The sequence below is a fragment of the Indicator indicator genome, chromosome 1 (assembly GCF_027791375.1).
Source record: "Indicator indicator isolate 239-I01 chromosome 1, UM_Iind_1.1, whole genome shotgun sequence".
Classification (NCBI taxonomy): domain Eukaryota; kingdom Metazoa; phylum Chordata; class Aves; order Piciformes; family Indicatoridae; genus Indicator; species Indicator indicator.
Window position 1 is genome coordinate 114,287,076 of NC_072010.1, and position 18,103 is coordinate 114,305,178.

The 18,103-nt window shown below is 37.9% G+C and overlaps 1 protein-coding gene across 1 annotated transcript in view; it reads left to right on the forward strand.

The window, feature by feature from the left end:
- The window catches only part of DOP1B (DOP1 leucine zipper like protein B), a 47,918-nt gene that overhangs the window by 10,345 nt on the left and 19,470 nt on the right, over nt 1-18,103 (forward strand). The window contains exons 4-17 of the mRNA XM_054389754.1: nt 2,502-2,691; nt 3,597-3,695; nt 4,399-4,522; nt 5,223-5,323; nt 5,765-5,879; nt 8,643-8,763; nt 9,241-9,360; nt 9,941-10,046; nt 10,490-10,681; nt 11,508-12,201; nt 13,320-13,591; nt 14,400-14,552; nt 15,614-15,714; nt 16,409-16,599. Of these exons, the coding sequence (XP_054245729.1) occupies nt 2,502-2,691; nt 3,597-3,695; nt 4,399-4,522; nt 5,223-5,323; nt 5,765-5,879; nt 8,643-8,763; nt 9,241-9,360; nt 9,941-10,046; nt 10,490-10,681; nt 11,508-12,201; nt 13,320-13,591; nt 14,400-14,552; nt 15,614-15,714; nt 16,409-16,599 (2,579 nt within the window). The remainder of the gene's footprint in view (nt 1-2,501; nt 2,692-3,596; nt 3,696-4,398; nt 4,523-5,222; nt 5,324-5,764; nt 5,880-8,642; nt 8,764-9,240; nt 9,361-9,940; nt 10,047-10,489; nt 10,682-11,507; nt 12,202-13,319; nt 13,592-14,399; nt 14,553-15,613; nt 15,715-16,408; nt 16,600-18,103) is intronic.

Below are 18,103 nucleotides of genomic sequence, written 5' to 3' on the forward strand. Positions count from 1 at the left end.
AGGGGTAGCAAAAGCAAAGATATTTACCGCTGTGGATCCAGGTGATGTATTGCTGATCCTGAAGGCCTTGGAAAGCTTCAAACTTTCCCTGTTACCTCCAGGGTTTTACAGCTTTTCCAATCCCATATGTAGCCACGCTGCCCCATTCAATTGCCGTGGTTATAGCACTTTTGACTGGTGTCAGCACCAGTCCCACAGTTAGTTATGTATGCCAGTCCCAGCCTAACAGTTACACTCTTGAGAGTGGAACTTGTGGCCTTGTCTGGTTATCAGCTGCTATTGTCACAGAGCTTGTGGTCTTGTAGATAAGTAGGATCTTCCTGGGATAATGATGTGAAAACATCTTGGGCTGGCAAACATGAGGATGTACTGTTTTGGAGTCCTGTGCATCAGAAGGCCCACAAAAACTTGTCACAGTGAGCCTCAGCATCCCTTGGTTATCAGCACAGAGTTTGTGGTCTTGTAGATAAGCAGGGATCCCTCTGGGATGATGGGATGGTGTGAAAACACCTCGGGAAGGCAAACAATGCTGAGGCAATTAGAGGAAGACAAACTTTACTCCTTACATAGGTGGCCTGGTAGTAATGATGACAAAGCCAGGATCAGGAAGTGTGCTGAGAAGAACAGCTCAGCACCCATGAGTTACCAGAACTGTTTTTAAAGATGTTAAAAAACTCAACCACTATAGGTTTCATCCAAATGTTTCTTTGCTTAAAGAGTCAGTAAATGTTGCATTAGTAACTCATTTCCTTCTGTATTACCAGTCTGGCTATGTCAGCTATTCTCTCTGCCTTTGCATGTACAACTGATAAAAAAGAAAACAAACAAAAACCACACAAAGACCAAAGTGAGATATGCTAGGCTGCATAGATTACAGTTGGAAAGCAAAATACTGCTATGTCTAATCCCCTTTTTAAAAAACAGGTGTTAAATTGAAGGCTCGTATTAATTGCTGGAACAACTAAAAGTATCTTGCATGTGTTCCAAACTTGGCAAGCAGCATTCAGTTGCCAATTCTAGAATGCCAGATCCATGTATACACCTCTTATACATCTGCTGTAGAAACAAGAATTTTAGTATATGCTTTTTTTGTGAGATGATGTATAGTTTTATCTTTCTACAAAGCTAGTTGCTGGGGACTTGGGGGAGAAAGGGCATCCTTTGGAACTAAATCTCCTGTCTATCTGGGAACTTTTTCAGTGATACTGAACTTGTTTTGGAACTGACTAAATTTGAAGTAGTGAGTTAATGGGAACTGCAGATCAACTTCCAAGATCTGACTTCTGGTTTTATACCCTTTTCCCCTATTCTTTCTTGATGGCACTGTTTATCTCTGTGCCTTGAGCAAACAGGATCACAGACAGGAACTGACTGTATATTTCACCATTGAAGATGTATGATAAAATTGTTTTAATGCTATTTTGTGAAATACAAAAATTGCACAAGAAAGTTTTCTCTTTCATTGTAAGGATTCTGGAGCGTGAAACATAGACTGAAGTATCTTATTGCAAGGTGTGTTAGATCAGTTTAAAATTCAACTTCTTGAGAGACTTTTCACTGAATGTTTTCAAATCTTCACCATCAAGCACTAACACCAATACATCCCCTGCTTTTCCTGAAAGTGTCAAAAGTACTAGCTCAGGTCATGCTTCACCCTAAAAACTATTTCCTTCTTAAACACTCACATACATCAGAGTCTACACACAGACACAGACAGAAAATGGAAAATAAAATATGGCTCAAGAGCTACTTTATAAAGAAGTGGAAAAGAACATCAGATTCTGGGGGATGGAGTGTCCCTCTTCTGTCCTGGACAATTCTTCCTCTTTTCTCACTTCTACATTCCTCATGTGACATTTTAATTCCTATGTTATAATCAAATATCAGAGTGTTAACAGAATTTCCAAAGCAGCAAATGTGCCCTGAGACACAAGACCTCCAATACCTTTTAAACTCATTTCAGTGTTAGTGTACAGTCCTGTGTTCAGTAACTGACAGCATATAATTTTATTGCTTTTTTGGTTTTGTTCAGTGACTTACAACTTCTGCCCTTGGATTTCTATATACAGATATGTAGATTATCTTCCAGTTCCCAGACTGAAAATTGGCTTTCAGAGTCTAGCATCAGCTTAAATTGTTTCCAACTCAGCATTGCACACCTTTGACTGTAAATATTTTGCAGTCAGAGCTACTGCCACAATTTGGTTAAAACTTAGTTTTTTCATCTTAATTTTCAAGACAAGAAGCTTCCAAAGTATGCATAGAGACTTTGTTTCAGTGAGTGTGCACAGAGTCAAAGGATTGAGTGTTTTTCAGTTGTTTTGATACAATCAGGTGCTGGCCATCTTCCTGTGAAAAGGGCAATGCAAATAGCAGAATGATGAGAAAATCCAATAAATAATGCCAGCTACAATCCTAATTCTGTTTACAATTGCTTTTTTATGGTATAAAATTGAACTAATAAAAACATGATTTCTTATGCCAAATATATTTCCATACAGAACAGATGCCCTGCTTGTGAAGCTGTCCCTACTGATGGGCCAGGAAATGTTCTATGGAGCACTCTGGGGCAGTGTTTTGGCCAGCCCATCCATCAGGCTGCCTGCTTCTCTTTTTGTTGTCAGCCATATCAACAGAGAGCTACCTGGAAAACAGCAGAAGTACATGCTTGGCACCGATTATGACCTCACAGTAAGTTCATTGCACTTGTGGAAGAGTCTTACAGAGCTTGTGGAACATACTACTAGCATACTAGCAGATTATGACTTCTCTGTATTCAATTAGAATGACAGGCTCTTAAAAATATTTTGAGGAGAGAGAAAGAGAGGCTGATGGAATTGCTTAACATGAATACTTCATAATAACATTTTACGTGAAATACAGCAGATAATGTCCCATACTGATATTGGTTAGCCTGCAGAATGTCAGTTTTCTGAAGCTTCTGCAGGTTTTGGTAATTGGTACTGCATACAGTCTTAAAAGACTGACTGTGTTTCAAAGCCAATGATAAATTTGACATCTTTTCTTTACTTGTTCCCAATTTGCATTTAAGGTTGAAGACCAGCTTTTCTGTAGTACAATATGTCCAGTGTTTAACATAGATTCCTCTGTGTTTGCAGAGAAGAAGACAATTGTCCTGGAAGACAATTTTCCTGGAAGACAATTTTGAAATTTAGTATCTCTTTTTTTTTTTTTTTTGTCCCCTTCAGCAAAACAGTAGCAGGTGGCAGTTTAGTAGGTGGTAATTTATGTTGAACATAAGTGATGGAATAACTGTAGTGCTAGTTAAAGTACTTTTAATATCTGCATTTTGTGAGGCTTCACATTCTGTTTGATGTGCACCGTGGCAATCTGTATTGTTACAAAACCCATATTTCCTAAGTATTAACAATCCTTTTCACAGTACTCCACAATTTTTTTTAACTCATTTTGGGGGACAGGAGTTAAATGGCTGAGTAGTTATCCTCTTACTTAAAAACATACTGTTCACCTTTAACCAAGTTTGCTTTCTTTCCTTCTTGTGATTGCTAACAGTGATTGTAGTTCTAATGTTACCATAAAGTAAAACACCTTTATGTTTTCTTTTGCTTTTACAGATAAAATCTTTGTGTGCATCGGTATTGGATTCAAATGTCCTTGTGCAAAGAAACACTCTAGAAGTGATTCTCTTCTTTTTCCCATTTTATACTGCTTTGGTAAGAGTATTTTGGTATTGTCACATGTGCGTTTTGCAGGAAGGTGTCTTCTGTGAAACCAGTCCACCTCCTACCTCTGTGATTACCAGATGTCTGGATTTCGTACCTTGAAAACCAGTGAATAAGTTTTGCAGTGTTTTTGTTCCCTCATTAGTTTTAATAGTAGAAGAAACTCCTTTTAAACTCCTTACAGCTTCAGATGGAGATGTGCTTTCACAGTGAATATTGTGTAGTACTTAGAACGTACTTGAAGTACTCAGGCCTGAGAAACTGCATATGGAAAAAATACTGAGCTCCTTTTTCAAGCAGGATTTCAGCATTTGGAATTGTCTTCACTAAACTAATATACTTCTGTTAAATACTAAAAAGGAAAATATTCTTGAAACAAGAGCTGTTCCCCATCATTTCCTAACTTCCCTAGTAGTATAGTCAGTGTTTTGAAAGTAACAAGTAATTTTAAGTCTTATGGCATAACATAATTAAGTCTTAAATATTTTTAGCTTAATTGTACCTTAAATAGGAACATGATCACAGTTGTGTCAGAGTCTCTTGAGATTTTTAGTATACAAAATATTCTGTTGTTAATGGTTTGTTTTTTATTTCCCCCAAGACATTAATATTACCAGTTTAAAAAAAAATAATTACCAATTTTACTTGTTTCAGTGTCTATAAACAGCTAAAATATCTTTGTTTTTCATCCTAGGACTGCAATGAAAGCACTATTCTATTGCGCAGGACTGATTTAGTCTATATACTGTCATCGGCTACCCAGACATTATTGAGGAGAGATATGTCACTCAATAGAAGATTATATGCATGGTTGCTAGGTACTGTACAACATAGAGTGGTATCCAATATTCGGAATACCTAAGAGGAAAAAAAAAACTCAGTGCTTAAAAACATAGTCCACCTTTTCAGAAGTGATGATAAAATAAAGTGTTGTTTATTTGCCATTTATTAATTACCTGTTTAATAAAAATAAGCATTCATTTGGCAAACAGGTCTCTTCAAAATTGAATTCGTTTCACTGTCCCAAAGCACAGTATATCCGATGAGTTATTAATGGCACTGTCCATGATTCATTTTGAAGTGGTTGAGCGGGCTGCAAGGCATGAGGCACTCTTTTAACCTTGCTTTTCTGGAAGTAATAGTCTAGTAGTTTCCTTGTGGGCTTACATGTCAAGGAGGGCCTATGAAGGAGGTATAGCATCTCCTCACCTACCTCCTTTGAACCATGTAAGAAGACGATAAAATTTAACAGGGCAAGTTGCATAAGAGCTACCCTTGCTGACCCTGTGACTGGATCTGGCCTTGGTTTGGTTTTATGTTCAGTATAGCACATCTGGATGCCTCAAACTGTGATATGTAAGCCATCCTTGGACAATAAATGAACTAGTTTCAAGCAAAGTGTTGAAATGGCAAAGGTTAAAAAACACTGTAATTTCAGTATTTGTTTAAATGATGTGTGTAGTGCTCAGTACTGTAGTGTTTATCTCTATACTCCTGCTGCCTTTCTTTATCTCATAGGCTCTGATATTAAAGGTGGTACTTTTGCTCCAGACTCAACAGCTTCTGAAGAGCATGCTGTTTATTTCTTTGGAAAATATTCTAAAGATCTTTTGGTTGAGGTTGGTATTCATTGCATATGGATGTATTTACAATCCTTTCAAATGTTAGTGCAAATTGCATCTAGAATTGTTTTCTGTGATGCTTTGTCCTTCACTTTCTGTCCCTAAAGAAAACATCCTTTTGGTGGTTATATTTGCACCTATCTGAATGCCTGCTCTGCTGTTTTTATCCCAATACAGTATGTACTTATATTGCAAATGGATTCTAATGAAACCAAAGGGTAGCATTTTTGCTGAACTACTTGAATTATTTAAAAATGCTTCTCTGAGTAAGATCAGCTCTTGAGTACAGATGATGAGATGTTATTGATTTGTTTCCCTATATGGAAAATCAAAGTCCAATTGTACTAGAAAAAAATCAAATTTAGGTACACTTCAAGCCTTAATAAAATGGCAGGCTCTCTTCTGCATGTAACATTTTGATGTCTTCTTTTTTACTAGAGTTTGGTTGAAATTTTACATCAGAAATTCCCAGAGTCTGATACAGAAGAGCAGCATCAAGCTTATTTGAAACCCTTCCGCATCCTAATCAGTCTCCTTGACAAACCTGAAATAGGTAATGTTGCTTGTCACTTCTGCCTGCTAACAGCTGTGGCATCTTGGTGTCATCACCTTTGACAGCAGGACGGGACTAGAGGAAATGGTTTTAAGCTGTGCCAGGGGAAATTCAGGCTGGATGTTAGGAAATATTTCTTCCCAGAAAGGCTTATCAAACATGAGAATGGTCTGCCCAGGGCAGTTGTGGAGTCACCATGGCCGAAGGTGTTTAAGCAGCATGTGGACCTGGCACTTATGGACATGGCTAGTGTTGACCCTTCAGTGCTGGGTCGAGGGTTGGATTGGATGGTCTTTGAGGTCTCTTCCAACCAGATGTATTCTGTGACTCCATACAACACCCTGCACAGTTCTCATAATTCTGAATGTGTGTGCAGGATGCTGTATTCCTTGCCTTGAACATGGTTCAGAACAGTGCTTTCCAGGTTATCTCTGGCTTTTCTGCAGATTACTCCACTCTGTACCATGGATGTGTCCTAGGGAGAAAAATGTTCTACCATGCACAGAACTGCCATCTGAGGGACCAGTTAAAAGGAGCCACTTCTGCCCTAGTCTCAAGATACTGCTCTACTAAATCCTCAGAGCTTATTCTCTAAAATGCTGCCAGACCTCTTTTTTTTTTCAGTCTTATAAAGTGGCTTCTATCTGGAAAACCACCAGTGCTACTCTTGTCCAGGCTTTTTCCCAGTGCTTGGCTGTGCTTGGAGGCCTTCCTGTGCACTTGTGTCAGACTCTCATGACTGTCTTGCTTTACCAGACATTGCAGTCCTACATGCCGTGGTGGTACAGCTGGCAAGTACCTGCAGGTAAGGGGGCAGTGCCACTTAACCTGCAGGTACTCCAGCTGGAAATAACCTGTTACAGGTGTGGGGAGGTATGGGTGCCTCTGTCTAAGTGGCACTGCTGGCATATGCCAGCCTGATGCTACTGTGGGAGCTATAGTTTCAGACTTCATGACTGAGCTGTGAAGAATTTCATCCTCTTCCCTGTCATGTGTCTGTCCTGTTGTGTAGGTGAAGTTGCCAGCACCAGAAGGGTGTGGCTCTACCTGCCTTTATTTTAAAGGGCAAGTTCTCCTTTCTGCATTAAAAAAATAAAGCAAAGAGATATGACAGATTTGTAGAATTTAATAGGAATCCTACTGGTATTTGTTAGAAGCTAATAAGAGTCTTAATGACTGACTGTATTCCAAAATATTATTCTAGGCATTATCCTGAAAAGGAGAATGGTGTTACCAGTGACTAAGCCTGTAGACTTAGAATAAAACTCATGTACTGAGACTAAACTCTTGACTGGCATTTGCAGTTCATTTTGCAGGCGCCTGTATCTAGTAAGCTAATCCTCTTTCATGGGTCAAGAAAGTCCTTTTCAGTATGTTTCCTGTTAAAGAATTATCAAAGCACTGCCAGGAAAAATGAGGATTCTGTACTGCTTATCTACAAATGAATACTTAAATCTGTTTATACAACAGTGCTGCTAATGTTTGCTTCTACTGGTTTTAGCTGGGTTTTAGCTGTTTAAGAAAATGTAAATATTTTTAAAAATCTATTACATTTAAAGCCTCTTTACATAAAGTACTTTTTTTTCCTGACAAAAGTCCTGAAGAAGAGACTAAGGATGTTACATTATAAATGTACTGATTAATCTCAGTTACTACCCTATTGTATGTATTATTTGGCTGACAGTCAGTGTTAATCTGAACTACAAGAAAGGGTCATTTATCTAAACTGTATTATACAGTTTAACGTTTCTCTTCTAGGCAGCACACAAAACAACTTCTTGAGCCTTAAGCCAATATGACTTTCACTTCCTTTTGGAATGAATTTAGCAATGTTTGGGGTTTTTTAAAGGAAGCAAACTAAAGCATAACAAAAATCTTTGTCCTTTTCTGCTGCTCTTAATCACTTTAACTTTTTTTTTTCCTTTTTAGAGACACTCATTGGAATGCTTTATGCACTGCTTATTTAATGGTTCCATGTTTAGGGTATAAATACTTACTATTCTTTATAGACAATTTCAGATAAAACAAAGAAGTTCTATGCCTTGAAATCTGGGTACAATTGTCAGCACCCACCTAACTTACAATTTTTTCTTAAAACTATTTAGTTTAGTTTAGTTGCCTAAACTAAATAGTTTAGGCATTTGAGCTTTTAAATCTGCTATTTTAAACACCTTTCTTTTTCAAAAATTAATCAAGATTAGTATGTTAAATGTGTATTGGGAAATCTGCTTGTTCTCCATACAGATGCAGACATGGCATTTTTTTTCACATGTGAACTCAGTTTATGGCTGTTATTATTATGCCCATTTAAGAATGATTGCAGTGGAAGTGCTTTATGGAAGCGACTTAAGCGTAATGTAGAACTAGTGCCATGGCTTTCCAAGAATTGCTTAAAAAGTTCATAAGTGAACCACAGATGGTATTTAACTAGAATTAAAAAAAACAACAACCCAACAAAACCAAAAGCCAACAACAACAACCAAACCCCCCCCAAACAACAACAAGAAAAAGCCACCAAAAAAAACAACCAACCAAACAAAAACAACAACAAAACAAAACACCAACAAATATTTAACCATTCACCTTTATTTTAACTGGAAAACCTGACATTTTTAAAAGCCATGTAAGCATTTTCTTCCCACTTTGGTGATCATTTCTTTTTAGCTTAGCTCCTAGTCATTTAAGTCTGTACAAGTTAGTGACTGAAATGCTTGGCAGGGACTTTGATACAACTACTGGATTTTTTTTTTTCTTGAACTTTAGGGCCACAGGTTGTTGGGGATCTGTTCCTTGAAGTTATTAGAGCCTTTTATTCCTACTGCAAAGATGCACTTGGTTCTGATCTGAAACTTAGCTACAATCAAAGTGGCAACATACTTGCAAGGTATAATTACAAGTTATCAACTATGAACTGAAACTTTGTCATTTATATTAAGCTAACATAGTAAAATCTGACCAGTTTAAGGAAGGTTAGGTTTTTAACAAAGTTCTGTACCAAAGATGAGATTTTTCTATTGCTTCTGGTTTTCCTCACACACACTTGATTACTTTTTTGATTGGCAGAGAAGAAAATTATGTACAGTGCATATGATTGGCATTGATTAAATTTGGTTATATTGACCAAGAATTGATCTGGTGACAGAACTTCTAACCTTTTGATTTTCAAAGTTGAAAGCTTTATTGCTTTTATTTGAGAGAGAAATTATCTAAGTCTAGCTATTACAGAGTGATTTAGTCCTTGATTTTGAACAACCAGCATCTTTTAGCCTGTAGAGAAAGGATGGGATGTGCATGCTCTTGGAATCTTCACTAACATCTGTTTCCTTTTTTTTGCCCCCACTTTTTTTTCCCTTTCACGCAGTGCAATCAAAGAGAATAAAAATGCTTCGGAAATCGTCAAAACAGTCAATTTGTTGATCACGTCCTTAAGCACAGATTTTCTTTGGGATTACATGACCAAATGTTTTGAAGATTGTTTCAGGTGGTTATGTTGTCAAACAATAGTGCTTCACTTAATAATGCCACTTAAAAGTTATCTGTGTAAGATAATAAGATTTACTGAAGGATTTAAATTCTAGAAGGGACATAACACATGTTAGAATCAGTCAGGTATGTAAGTTGCATCCTAAAATAATTCAAGAATGAAACCAGGTAAATAATTAGATGTAAACAAGCATCCTGAGGACAAAATAAATTACTTGTAAAATGACAACTGAAGAAGGAAAAGTTTTGGGAGAGAGAAGTCTTCCCCAGAAGAACAAGTTTTCTTTGAAGAAAACTAAAGATCTGTCTTTTTATGTCTTTCTAAATATAAGAGAGAAGTAGTAAGGCTGTATAGATATTCATTCAGAAAATGAGAAGCATTTTAGCATCTCACATGCAAGCTACAATCTATGTGATTTTGGCAGAATGTTTTAACCTGCTGTGTTAGAAGAACCAATTTACTTTGCTGCAGAAAGCCTAGCTATTCTGTATTTTGTGTGATTTTAATGAAGCTTTTTTCTTGTAAGAAGAATTTTTATGGGAAAAAAACTTACATAATAACGTTTCTCTCAATCCAGAAACAAATCCACACAGATGAGATACCCTCTTGAAAATATTAGCACTCCTCCTACAGTTTCAGAACTCTGCACGCTATTGGTGTTTCTTCTTGATGTGATTCCTTTGGTAAGGCAACCTGAAATTAACTACTTTCAAATCTTAAGATACTTAAAATCAAATAATTCCTATTGTGAATACGTGAAGTACACGTGCATGTGCATGCTATGTCCTGCAAAGTATAGTTTTGTGTGATGAATTATATATGGCTACCCATGCTACTGCCTAACAAAATAAAAATTGTTTGCATTTTTTTATATGGTGATTCTATCAAAGAATGAAAACATACCTTTTCCTTCCTGGATAAATAATTTCCTGGGACTTTTGGATCTCATAGTAGCTCGCTGAATGTCATGAGAATTTTAGGGTATGATTTACTGTCCATCCTGTAGAAGGAAGAAAGAAGGAATAGCACTGAAACAAGTTTGTACAGCTTATCCATTCATGAACTGACTTTATCAGTGTTGCTTGACAGCTGAATAATAATATTTTAAATAATGCTTTTATTTTAGGAACTCTACTCTGAAGTGCAGACTCAGTATCTTCCACAGATGCTCAGTTATATGGTGCAGTCTCTCCTGGAAAATATGGAAGTATTAGATTTACCTGAACTCACTCATGCCTTAAAGACCTCTTTTAAGGTGCTTAGCAAAGTGCAAATGCCCCCTTCCTATTTGGACACTGAGACAGGAAGTGGAAATGGGGTAGGTGTTTTTCAACTACTCATAGATGTTTAAAATTGTTAGTGACATAACTTATTTTAAAAATGATAATTCTCCTAACTTAAACCTAGACAATAACTGCAATAATAAAGATTTTTGAAACTTACCTTCTTTGGCCTGTTCCAGAGCTATCTGATGCCTTATTATCCATATTCAGTCTGACTTGTTCGAATTATTTGTGACAGTGAAGGCTTATAGTCTTGTCTGCAACAGGGGCTATAATCCTACCTCTTGAGAAGCATTTGATTTAAAGGTTTTGAAAAGGCACTCAACATTATGCAGTTGCTAAAGATTCAAGTCAATAAATCAAACCCAGCTTTACGGCTGGTTAGGTCTGCAAGGCTTTTAATTAATATATTGGTTTAACACAATGTGGTATTGTTTGTGTGTAAGAGACCATGACAGAGAATGAGAAATAGATGGTGTAAAGCAATCACATTAGCACAGCCTGCCAAAGATTTGCAGTCGAATAAATACATGCATTTGATTAGAAACGATCCAACATATGTAACACTGTTCTAGTGGTGTGTTGATTTTAGGGAAACATTTCCATTAGCTAAGCATCTGTAGCTATGGATCTGTTGGTGTTTAATGAGTCAATCATACAAACATTTGTTTGGTTTTAAATGCAGGTAAGTTGAACTAACTAACCATGTCTCATGATTCTGTAAAAGTAATCTATATCTGGAAACTGCAGATACTAGGGTTTTTTTCTGTCATTGTTGTTCCCTACTGCCTGCCATAGTACTAGGTAGTCTAAAGTGATCTACACAGTGCCCCATTAACCGCATTAACGTTACCGTTTTAGAGCCCGGTGAAAAGGGAAAATGTGGACATAACCTTGGAGACTAAGTCTGTGCTGCAGGAAGAAGATGAGACTCCATTCCCAACCCTGAAGTCAGAAGATAGTGGCATTGGTCTAAGTGCCTCTTCCCCAGAGCTCTCTCAGCATTTGGGAGTGCCAACCGTGACCCTCGAGAGAGATGATGTCTGGAAGAAAGGGGGGAGCATTCAGAAAACTTTGTATTGCATCCAAGAGCTAGTTGCCAAGTTTTCCAGTAAATACATTTTTGGGATGCAATTTCAGGAAATGAGTAATGGAAGCATCTCAACAATGAATCTGAATGGAAAGGAGAAGAAAGAGAATGGCTACAGATTACCTGAAAATACTGGCAAGAAAAAGAGCCCATGGGATGCAAAGCAGATCACAGTACCTCAGTTTAAACAAATGCTTTCAGACTTGTTCTCAGTCCGAGGCTCACCATTCAAGAACAAAAGTTCTGATCCTCTTCCTTCTGACCACAACTGTGGTACTAAAAAGGAAAAGGAGGAAGAAGAGTGGGACTTAGAACAAGTGATGCTTGTCTTGGGACCCCTTAGAGGTGACTGCAAGGAAGCTTTTGATGCAGCTTGTCACCTTTTGTTGGATTGTACCACATTCCCGGTCTATCTTTCAGAGGAGGAGATGGAACAGTTCTCTCTCTCTCTCTTTCAGGTTCCTGGTAAGAAGAGTTTCCTTTGCTTGGCAGCTTGAATTCAAATGAATCGAGTGTAAACTGACATATAAGAATAATCTTGTGTAATTGGAGGACCTGTTTGTTCTGAGAATTCAAGTTCATTTATTAGTTTTAGCAGAAGCAGTTACTGGCCTGAAGGATAGTAGTGAATAGAGAGTTGGGAAACTGGAAAATTTGATTCTCTTCCTCACCTCATGACAAATTTCTTCTCTCTTCCTTACCAAAATGATGATAAACCCATCATATCATCACTTTGCTAAGGGTGAGCTGCGTGGTTGAGCTGTCTGCTTGACATGGGCATGTTTGAGTATTTATAATCCCTTCCATGTGGTCAGCAATGTAGCTGAAACTTAGAAGACTTGCTTTCATAATAGAGTTTTTTAGGAATATCATCCCTATGATTATAGAAGTTTCTTTTCAAAGTTCTTTTAAACCACACACCCTGTTCAATAGAGTATGGTTTAAAGCCAGAAGGGGAGAACCTCTGATAATGAAAGTCTGGGCTGAATGTGATACACAAATTGTCTGATGTGAAGAAGGGAAAGTGGTCATTTTGTTGCAATAGTAAAGCTGCTAAAACATCTGTCTTTGAAGCCAGAGGTGTGAGCCATACTTCAGATTCCTCTACTCAAGCTTTAATAAAACTCTCTGATTATTCAGTCAAAAGAAACAAAGATGGCTTGACTTGATGTTAGCCATATCAGTTCAACGTGTGCTTCCTGGTTTCTGAAATTATATGCTCCACACTACCCTAAAGAGCATCCTTGGATCAACAGACTTCTGTTGGTTTTGACAATGATGGCTGGAAAACAGCAGCTGTAAAAAATAGTTGTGGAAAAAAACATAATCTGGGAAGCAGAAATCCACTAGTTACTGGGTTACTGAGGTCCTGCAAGAGCTCTCACCAAAGAGAAATGGGGATAAGAATATAACTTGCTTTGAAGCAAGCCCCTTCTGAGGTAAGGAACTTGCTGACAGCATGAAAGTTAGATTTGGGCAGTCATTTCTGTCTCTTGGTCCTGTGAACTTGATTGAAGAATTCTTGAAAATACGACCGTAGCCTTGAGATTATTAAAAAATTTCTTTCTCACTTACCTTCTGAGGAGGTTGTGATGCCAGCTTCCCTCTGTGGCTGAAGTCCTTAATGACAATATGCTGTTGTGTGAATGACTGCTATGTTCAGAACGTGTCCATCTTCACTTTGCTGGAGGTGATCAACCATTCCCAGTCACTGGCACTTGTGATAGAAGACCGAATGAAGCGGTACAAAATGTCTGGCCACAACCCCTTTTGTGGAAAGCTACAGATGGTCACCCTTCCTCCTATTGCTCCTGGAGTTCTAAAGATCATCGCAGAGAAAACAGATTTCTACCAGGTGTCAATTTTCTCTTTCCTTTTACTGCTCAGCTTTACACTGAAGCTCTAAGGATGGGGTGGGAAAGCAAATGTTATTTGAAGATGGAAGTTTGGGGGCAGCATGATTGTGTTACAATGACACACTGCTATTTTTCGCTTCCACAAGTATTTGAAAGCAGTTGCATTCTTCTTGTGCTTCTCAAAAGAATGTTCAAAAGTGACAGGTTATTTTCAAATTGTTAGTTGGTTCTGTGCCCTCATTCTTGGGGGCTAGGTAGAGTTGATTTCTGATTTGAAGGTTTGGTTTCATTAGCTTGAAAGCTACACTATAGAGAACTTTGATTCATTCTAAGTTTTGCAATAAGAGAAAGTATTAGTGGGTAAATAATAATAAAACATTCTATCCTCCTTGTTTTAAGTATATATATTTCAGTTATGCTTTCCTTCTCCTGACCATTTCTTTAGTGTTGATATGAGGGTTGGTTCCTAGATCTTTCATCATTAATTACTGTGTTTCTAATTGCTGTGCCTGGCACATGTATAATCTGTTAGACTTTGAGCCAGAAAATAAAATCAGAAACTATTTTTCTTAACTTCTGGTTGTGTACTTTTGAATTACCTGTCCTGCTAGGATAGGAAGGTTACATTCCTTTAGGTCTGAGTGTATGACCTGAATTATTGCTCTTTGCTAAACTAAGACGATTTGGAAATCCCTTCTGGTAATAGAGGGCATTTATGCAATGGAAAGGTTTAAGTCAGGGAAGAAAAGGGTATTATTGCTGTTATGATCATTATTGTTCTTCTTATTATTAATTCTTTTTCCTTAGAGGGTAGCCTGTGTGCTCTGGAATCAGCTGAACAAAGAGTCACGGGAGCATCACATTGCCTGTGTGGAACTGTTCTACAGGCTGCACTGCTTGGCACCATCGGCAAATATTTGTGAAGATATTATCTGCCATGCACTTCTGGATCGTGATAAGGTAACTCCTGTATTCACTGAAACCCCTTTGTCACTGCAGAGTTGTTACATTGCCTCCCAAACTGCCTCAAATTCCCTTCCACCCCGTGTCTTCACTCCATGGTCCCTCTGTCTTCCAAGAGTCCAACAGATTCTGTCCATGTTTTTACAATTCCCTGATACTTATTCATCATGGAACTACTGCTAAACTTAATAGCTAGATACAAAAGCTTTCAGTGAATGCTGGAGCTGTTTTAATTTTAGCCCAAATCATGTAATAAGTATTGTCAAAGTGACCCAGCTCCACCAATAACTAAAATAAAATTATTTTGTGCTGATTTTGTAAACCTCATATTCCAGCAGCAGCCTTTATTATCTTGTAAGTGTATGTCAACATAATGTTGATCCTGTGTCCACCTTAGTATTGAGGTCCCCTAATAAGTAAGCTGTATATTGTGACAGTTATTAATTATTTCATTTGCCTAATTTAATGACACAACAGCTTTTAATAACTTACAGTATATTTGTGAGAAGTGCCTTGCACAGTAATATTTAAAACAGGCACATTCAGTCTTTGGTGTTGTTTTTGTCTTTTTGCTCTTGCACTTTTGAAAATGGAAAGTTTAGAAATCCTTTAAGGTCTTTTAAACAAAATTAATAAACACTACCTAATGTCTTCCCATTTGCCATTGAGCTTTTAAACCTCCTTAACACTAAAACCAAAACTAAAATGTTTATACGCAAGAGTCATAGAGTCACAGAATGCATCAGGTTGGAAGGGATTCTCAAAGGTCATCTTGTCCAACTCCCCTGCAGTCTGCAGGGTCCTAAAATACATTTTTGGTGTATTGGCAAGTCTTTTTTCTTTTCTTTCCCACAAACACCATGGCTGTTAATTTTTGGCTGTGCATTGATAGATACATAGTGTTTTGGTTTAGTCTTAAACTCTCAAACTACCTGAGAAAGATTATCAGTTGTGTAGACTATAGCTGTTGTTCTGCTAGAGGTTTAAAAATCACTAAAATTTTACTTGGAGATAAATGCTGCAAAAAAAATATGTATCTGTCTTGTTTCCTTGCAAAGGGGACAAGGCTGGAAGCACTGTTCAGATTCTCTGTCATGTGGCATCTGACCAGAGAGATCCAAGGCAGCAGAGTGACTTCTCACAATCGGTCCTTTGATAGGTATTTTCCATTTCCACTGACTTAGACTTACATTTATGTATTAAACTTTATCATGCTTTGCTCTGTTCTTTTTTTTTTCTTAGGTGGGAAAAAGTTCTGTATAAAGAGAACCAAAAATGAGCAAAAGGAAAATCTTCAACTTTCTTGCACCTTTGCAAACACTCTGTATGCATGGTGTCCTTTCCTGTGTGAAGGAAGTTTCTGTAAAAGTAGAAAGAACTTCATGTATGAAGAGCAGCTTGTAGACAAGCTTCTGCATTGCAGATTTTTTTTTTATCTTGGAATGGGTTAATTTTTCCAAGCAAAATAAAACCAGCTACTTGTGAGAAAAAAATGAAACAAACCCCCAAAACAACAACAAAAGTAGTTTGACTATTTTTTTACACGATCATAACCTCTGTATAAAATTAGATAAAAGCATTAAGAGTGTTTCTAAATAGATATGTGAAAGAATTTAAAATATGCTGCTCTTCTAGATTGTGAGTGTATGTATGGCCTTGCTTCTACAAATGCATGTGTACTTGACCTCAACTTGGGAAAACATGCATGATCAAGCTGTTGTTGCTGGCATGAGCCATTAGCTGCTGCTTAGTTGAACATGCACTGTGTCTGTTCCCTGCCACTATTCTGTTGTTTGCATTAACTTTTCATAGAGTTTTCAATTGTACTTCTTCATTCTGATTTCTCCACTCAGGTCTCTGTTTGTGGTACTGGACAGTCTCAATTGTTCAGATGGTGCAATTGGTGCTGCAGCACAGGGCTGGCTGATCCGTGCTCTTTCACTTAATGATGTTGCACGGATTCTTGAACCAGTCCTGCTGCTGCTGCTTCATCCAAAGACACAGCGCACGTCCATCCACTACATCAAACAGAAAAATTCAGCAGGTAAAACTGTTCTTGGACTGAAACTGTAAGTGCTAACACAGCATTACATACTCCTGAACACCTACCGAAGGTAGTCTCTGAAGTGCAGTGGTATCCTCCTACCCTGAGTTGTCTTGTATCAGCTTCATATTTTCCTCCTTATCCAAATACCACTTAGTGTTGTGTACAACAGAGTTCAGGAGTAAGTCATGCTAGTTGATGGCCTAATGATAATTTCTATTACAGTGGCTGCACCTACGCTGTTAGTTTGGATTGCTTCCTGCTTTGCTCTGGGATCTCATCCCACACTTCTCGTTGCCGTTCTCAGATGATCCACATTGCACGTGTGTTCACTGTTCACGGGATCCCTTCTCGAGCAAAATTAGGTCTGCAACCAAATGAAATCCAGGAGCAGTTTGGTGACTATATCAGTCCAGGAACTGTTCATGTAGGCAGGATGGACAGGCAGATCTCACTCTCTCCACCCAATCTTGCCACAGTACGCCATGCGCCCTCATACCAGGTTTCTTTATTCAGAATACTTTTTGTTAATGATTCACTTAGCGTAGTGTTACAATAATCACTCAGATTATGAGGACCATCTTGCTGTTTAGGGTGCACTGGTTCACTACGCAAAGAATCTCCACCTAATTCTGCTACTTCTAAAAATTATATTCAAATTATTACCTTTGTCCAAAAAAGATCAATCTTGATTTAAAAGGAGAATAGCTGAGCCCTTGTGGCATATGTCTCAAGGCATCCCAGAATTAGGATGCAGAAGCAAAGAGAGATATTTTAAACTGAAGATAACCTCCGGCCACTCAAATTTAGGAATGTTGCAGAGTGTCTTCACCTTGGCAGGACAGAGTTGACAGATCAAGATGTCCATTTGAAGACCTGTAATAAGAAACATTTTGAACCACATATGAGCTATGTGTCAAATATAGGGTAGACAAATGTGACAGAGACCTGTGGGAAGCAGCTGAGAAGGGAAGACTGAGACAGGTATGGACCCGGAGTTCACTCTAAGCGCAGAGTCCGGTAAAGGCTTGCGGTCTGTTCAGGTCTGGGATTGCTGGGAGTGGTACAGATATGACATGCTTCACCATTTGGCCCAAGTAGCCGAGGGTGTTTCCTGGAGCAGAGCAGGAAGACAGTGGATAAGTGTCTGGTAGTTTTGTGTAAAGAAGCTTCCTTGTCAGCTGTCTGTCTCATTACTGTTAACCTAGATGTTGACTTGCATAATTATTTTTCTGTTTAGATTGACAAATAGTTACACCTTTATAGCATCCAAAGAGACCTGTTTATTAGATGCTATACACAAACAGAGCTAGTATTTTCCTCCCTTGTTCCACAGCATGTAATCAAAGAAAACACTAGCTCTTAAAAATTAAAATTAAAAAAAAAAATGTTTTGTTGCTGTCCTTTTCCTTTCCCTTCTGATCTCAACAAACATTTTATGCTCAGGAGGCATAAAAAAGAAATTGTCTTATCTAGGGAGACATAGCTTAAGAAAAACAGCACA